The sequence below is a fragment of the Lactuca sativa genome, chromosome 2, assembly GCF_002870075.4.
Source record: "Lactuca sativa cultivar Salinas chromosome 2, Lsat_Salinas_v11, whole genome shotgun sequence".
Lineage (NCBI taxonomy): Eukaryota > Viridiplantae > Streptophyta > Magnoliopsida > Asterales > Asteraceae > Lactuca > Lactuca sativa.
In genome coordinates this window covers 159,387,995-159,394,813 of record NC_056624.2, presented here as the reverse complement: position 1 = coordinate 159,394,813, position 6,819 = coordinate 159,387,995, and the positions used below count along the sequence as shown (strand labels likewise).

General features: G+C 38.3%; 1 protein-coding gene across 1 annotated transcript; it reads left to right on the top strand.

Annotated features, from left to right (window-relative positions):
- The first annotated feature begins 3,828 nt into the window (after nt 1-3,828).
- Nucleotides 3,829-4,332, top strand: LOC111915966 (alpha-amylase-like). The gene has a single exon (XM_023911597.1). The coding sequence runs from the start codon at nt 3,829-3,831 to the stop codon at nt 4,330-4,332; it is 504 nt and encodes a 167-aa protein (XP_023767365.1).
- The last annotated feature ends 2,487 nt before the right edge of the window (nt 4,333-6,819 follow it).

Genomic DNA, 6,819 nt, shown 5'->3' with positions numbered 1-6,819 from the left:
TCAGATTTATATAATATATTTCATCATATTTTCTTGCAAAATTTATAAAAATGTATGTTAGACTAAGTTACATTAGAACCAGAAGAATTATCAGTCAAAACCTTATAAAAATCAGATTTACTTTCCTTTTTATCCAAAGTGACAATTAATCAGCACAAAACATACCACCAGACCTGGAAGGCTGCCCTAGCACATAAGCACTGGTTGAAAATGAAACTTTTTGTCCAACACATTCATACACATTGATTATTGGTCATTAGATCCATGTTGATAAGATTAAGAGGATAAAAGTGTTACTTGCCTCTTCACATGCATACTGATTTGCCCAAGAGGTAGAAGAAGGGCCTACATTTTATTGCTGTTGATATTCATTTGCCCAATCCCCACTTGCAGGCTTAACCTGGTTATCCTCAATAGTCAATTCCCCATGACTCATCTTTGAAACAAACTGAAGGAACTTGAAGTTCTGCATATTATTTGCCAAACCAAATAAATAATATACTGATTATAAAATAAAATTAAAAAAAAGCATTTTAATTCAAAGTAAGTAAAGTAACCTGAAACTTTGGATTGGTGTTCTGAGCTAAAGTGTGTGCTAGCATTCGGGTCTGCTCCATAGCAGCCAAAGATGGAATGTTTGCACCTGCCATTCGGTCCACAGACATCATCTGTGTTTGCTCCTGAAATCAATAACATAAGAATTAATAGTAAGTCAACATTTAACTATTATTTTAATTATTGATGTGAAAGAGCTCACTGACATGCTGGAATTTAAAAGGCCAACCCCCAGTACCATGTTGTCACTCAAAGGATAAAGCCCAAGCATTTGAGTCCCCACCGTGTTGTTGGGAAAATTCATCAGCCCAGCAATACTGATCCAGCTCTGCATATCTACCAGGCATGTGCTCCCTAACCAACCCCCCATGATTATCGATCTCTAAAGAAGATAACAGAGCATTCACCTGAACAATTATTTTAATGTAATAAACAAAGAAATGAAAGTAAAATTGCTATTTCTTGCATTTAATTATAATCTTTAATACCATGTTATTGTTGTGTTGGAGTACTTCATGGACATCATAAAGGAACATGATGTCTTGTGAAATTGAAAAGAATTTGGTGAAACATACAGAGAGAAAATGGTTTCTTGTAGCATCGATTCCCTGAGCCAAAATCACATCTTCAATGCTATCTGGATGGCTTCTTTCCCAATCAATCATATAGACCTGAAAAAAGACATGTCATATCGACGAGAAATCTCACAACTTAAATCTTATAGACCTGAAAGAGGGTATTCAATTTTTTTAGTAAAAGAAAAAATCATTTTACTATTTTTTTTTAAATAAATTGACATTAAGCATATAATACAGGGTTTTCATCAACCAAGAAGATTACCATACTAAAACTCAAACACCCCACCCATGCAAACTTGTAAACAGCCGAGTTCACCACCAACGAGTACCCAAATACCGGAAATACCTGAGCTGATTTGATAGAGTCGCGATGAAACTGACATACTTTTCCTAAAGCATAAACCGCATTATCATATGCCATTATATTATCAGGCTGGAGGGCATTTGGGTGTCTTATTACAAAATTTAGCCTTGAAATAACCTCTGAAAAAATCAATAAAAAAGTCAACAAGTCAATTAAAAGTCAATATAGAATGGAAAGAGAAAGGATTTGCAAGATCTAATTTACCTCCAACAAGAGGTTTAATTACAGAGCCGCCATGTTCTGCACACACGCCAAGTCCATATACAGTTGCCTAAAAAAAGTCAACAAGTTAACAAGTGTAAAATCGTAAATATGAAATTATATACACAAATTCTGACCTATCGGATATCTGGATTCTCATCATTGCATGCGTCAACAAGGAAAGGGATCTATGTAGCATAATATCTGGTTTGTAATTAAAAAAAAATATTAAAAAAAATATGAAGGTTAAAAAGGTAATTATGGTAAGTACTATGCAAGGTAATGTACTTTAAAGCTGTTTGCGACACTGCTCTGCCATGTTATCAAAGATTCAAATAGCAATTCATCTCTCTTCTGTTGTCTTATCCTTGCCCTTCAAAACATTAAAAATAATAAATCTAATTGCTTTAAAAAAATGTATAATCAAAATAAGAAAATAAAAAATGAAATTTGGATTAGAATACTCAATACTTACCCACATGGGCATTATTTAAGATGATAACTCATCAAAGAAAGGTAAAAAGGAAGCTTTAAATGTTTCCACTAAAGTTCCCAAAATTTCACCAACCTCTTAACAAAAAATAGTCAAACAGATAAGGTTTATAAGATTCATGTCAATAGTAAAAAAATGGTTATTTGTTGGGAAAAAAGAAAAGTCAACAAACTTGGTCAAAGACTTCTTCTTCTTGCTCTTTTTCTTCTTTAAGAAGCTCTCCTTCTTCTGCATCAAAATCTTTAGCATTTGTCCTTTCAGCTCTTTTTTTTTTTTTTTTTCTGCTTGAACTTGCTGTAATCACCTGTTTTATTTCATCAACAATGCTTCTCACTTGATTTTCATCTAAAGAAAATGTCAAAAATTGGAAAAAAAACATAAATCTAATGTTTAAAAATTTACCTGTTCTTGCAAGCCAACCACAAGCTCTCTGAGCATGAACTCACCATGTTTCTCTCTCAAGAAGGTAAGACCTGAAGGAGAGACATTGATGTTAGATCCACCCAAAAGTAAATGTAAATCACATAGGACTTTTCACAACTTATCTAAGAAAAGTTTATATAATTTGTGGTTCTTTATTTATTACTAATGATAGATAGCCAACTACAGTCGACAACTTTATACTTTCCTCTTATAAACTTTCATCTAGTGAAGATCAATTTTAGCTGATCATATGAATGATGTGTTTTTCATCACTTACACAATAAATTCAATTTTCTATCAAGTACATAAAGTAAGCTTTTTTTTTATGAGGAAATGAAATTCAATTGTACTTTATGTACTTGATATACAATTGAATTTCAGAGAACCTTTGAGAAATAATAACCTTCAGGCACAAATATTTGAAGGCTTAAGTTGCCCTCATTGGAAGAGCCACCATCAACTAAAATTGTTTGTGTGTCAGCTGAATTTCATTTTCTAAGGTGAATTGGAGATCTTGATTTTGGTACAGGAGGCTGAACTCCTTTTAGCTCAAGTGTAACAACTTATGCATCTTCTTTGTACAGATCCAAATATCTAATGAGACTGTTGTTTGCATCAGCTATGAATAGTCTCCCTGACAAACAACATTAAAAAAGTTTAATGATATGTACTCTATAATGAGACTGTTGTTTGGAGACTTCAGATATAATAAGAAATCAATTGAACTTGGGAATTAGGAGAAAGAAGAAAAGAACACAAACCTTTGCATAACAGTTAAGCTACATAACATCTGGAATATTCCTTGAGCATGAAAAATTCCCAACATAATCAAACCCTAACTTACAGAACCATGAAATCAAAAATAATAGAGATGCAAAATGAGTATATTCAAAAGAAGTTGAAGGATTTCCAGTTAGCAATGGAGTAAATCGTACCTGTAGATGTCGTTATTTAGATATGTAGAGAAGAAGAGAGGCAATTCATGGCGTGTGAACAGATAAGCCGATATTAACATAGAATCTTCAAGAGGATTACTCGGTGGAGAAAACCTAAAACTATCGATGGAGATTTTTGTGAGGAGTGATAAAGATGGAATCGGGGAAAAGTTGGACCAGGGATTATCGTGATCAACCGTTAATTTTCCCATCCTTCTGCTTGAATTTGAAACCTAAATCGTGTTTGAACTGGGTGATATGGAAATGTTCAGACAAAATATGGAGAACAAAGGCAAAAGAGAACGAGACAGGGTTTTCAAAAAAAATGGGATTTTACTTTTTCCCCTTTCTACTACCGAGTACAACAAGGGAATCAAAGCCGTTGCAGACATAGTTATAAATCACAGAACAGGGGAAAAGCAAGATGGAAGCGGGAAATTCTATATCTTCGAGGGTGGAACTCCATATAAACGCCTTGATTGGGGATCTTCCTTGATTTTCAAAGACGACGACTATTATGGTTGCAATGGAAATATCGACATAGGAGATCCCATTACAGGTTCCCCAGTCATCGATCACGTAAACCCTATAGTCCAAAAGGAGTTATCTGATTGGATGAATTGGCTCAAGATTGAAATAGGGTTTGATGGGTGGCAATTTGATTACGTAAAAGGGTATTCCTCGAGTTTCACCAAGATCTACATGACCAACACCTCTCCCGATTTTGCAGTTGGAGAGCTATGGAGCTCGTTAGCTCATGGGCAAGATGAAAAACCATATTAAAATCAAGATAACCATAGAAATGAACTTATGAAGTGGGTGGAAGAAAGGGGGGTTTTGGCAGGGATGATCTAGGGTTTTCAGCCAGTGGAAACAAAGAGGGCTTTTTAATTTTTGGATTTCATTTCCCCCTTGGAATGAAACGCGCGTTTCATTAAAATTTATAAAGCAACATGGTTAGACGACGCACATTTTATTTAAGGTGCCCTCCGTTTTTTTATTAGACACTAATTTTAGGGCACGCAAAAATGCGCGCCCTCTATGCTTCATATTTTGGAAAACTGACATCAACTTTTAGGGCACGCTCAAATACGTGTCCTCTATCAGCGCGTGTCATTGATTGCGCGTCGTAAAAGGCTGTTTTTCTAGTAGTGCCAACAGATCCAAGAGGTAAGCCACATTGCCCACTCGGGCCAAAATCCTAAATGGGCTAATATATTGCGGCCCCAACTTGCCTCTCTTACGAAACCTGATGACCCCCTACCATGGCGACACCTTTTGTAACACAAAGTCCCCCACCTGGAACTCAAGATGCAATCAACACCCGTCAGCATAGCTTTTCCGACGGCTCTATGCGACTCGTAGTCTGTCATGCACCTATTGAATCAACTCAGTAGTCTTGAGCACCACTTCGATGCTCCCCATGACCTGGTGCCCTACCTCAGCCCAACAAATCAGGGTCCTACATCTCCTAGCATACAACATCTCAAACGGTGGTTGATCGACACTAGCATGAAAAATATTGTTGTATGAAAACTCTACCAATGGGAGGTACGTATCCAAACTGCCTCCAAAGTCCAACAGGCATGCCCGAAGCATGTCCTCGAGCATCTGGATCATCCTCTTGCTTTGGCCATCTGTTTAGGGGTGGTATGTTGTGCTGAAATGTAACTGAGATACCCAGTTCCTCATGGAACATATTCTAGAATCTAGATGTGAATCGAACATCTCTGTCAGATATTACTGACATTTGCACCCCGTGTCTAGGCTCCACCTATCGCACATAAATATGTGCCAGTTTCTCAGCGGAGATGCTCTCGGAGATTGGAATAAAGTGGAAACTCTTCGTCAACCGGTCCACAATCAACCATATGGAATCCACACTACTCGCTGTCCTTGGTAACTTTGTGATGAAGTCCATGGTGATTTCCTCCTACTTCCACATAGGAATGGGTAACGGCTAAACGTTACTGTACGACCATTGGTGTTCGGCCTTCACCTTCCGGCAGGTCAAACACAGCTCCACAAACCAAGCGATCTCCCGCTACATGCAGGGCCACCAGTAACTGAGTCTCAATTCCCTATACATTTTTGTAGCTCCTGGATGTATAGAGAACTCGGACTTGTGCGCTTCGTCCACTATCTTCTGTCTCACTCCGCCGGTGACCGGTATTCAGACCTAGCCACATGTGTTAAGAGCCCTCGACCATCCTAGACAAACAAGGGAAATTGCCCCCAAATCCGCTCTATCTTCCAATTTTCTTTCTTCAAACCCTCCACTCGAGCCTTCTTGATCATGTCTAGCAGTGGTGAGACCACAGTCATCCTCATACAAACGTTCTCAATCAAAGAACCCTCCGTTTTGCAGGTCAAAGAATTGGCCACCACATTGGCCTTTCCTAGATGGTATAAGATCTCGTAGTTATAATCTTTCAGCACATCCAACCACCTCCTATGTCACATGTTGAGGTTCTGCAGATCTATCAAATACTTCAAACTCTTATGATCAGTATAAATAGTGCACCACACTTTATACAAGTAGTACCTCCAAATCTTGAGTGCAAACACCACTGCCCCCCAATTCTAGATTGTGATTATGGTATTTTGCCTTATGAGGCTTCAATTGCCTCGAAGCGTACGTGATCACATGCCTTCTGTAGTGTCTAACCCTAAGATCGATGTATCACAGTACACTACCAAATCATCCAGCCCCTCAGGTAGCACTAGAATCGAAGCCTCGTATAACCTCTATCTTAGGGTCTCCAAAGCCAACTGTTGATCCATGGCCCATCGAAATGTCACATTCTTCTTGGTCAAGCGGGTCAAAGGCACGACGATATTGGTGAAATCATGGATGAATCTCCAATAGTGCCCTGCTAAATCCAAGAAGCTACGAATCTTAGATGCGTTATTCGGTACTTCTCACCGCATAACAGCCTCAACCTTGGCCGGATCAACCGACATGCCCTCCTGGTTGATGATGTTCCCCAAAAACTGCACCTCATGCAGCCAAAAGTCACTCATTGGGAACTTGACACAAAGCCTTTCTGTTCTCAGTGTCTCCAATACCTCCCTCAGATGCTGCTCATGCTGCTCCTTGGTCTTAGAATAGACCAGGATATCATCAATAAAAACGATCATCGACTGATCCAGCATCGGTCTACACACTTTGTTCATGAGATCCATGAATGCTGCTGGGGCATTGGTGAGACCAAATGGCATCACCACAAACTCGTAATGCCCATACCGAGTCCTGAAATCCGTCTTCGA

Coding starts and splice junctions, on each gene's coding strand:
- LOC111915966 (XM_023911597.1), top strand. CDS start 3,829: ATGGAGAACAAAGGCAAAAGAGAACGAGACAGGGTTTTCAAAAAAAAT.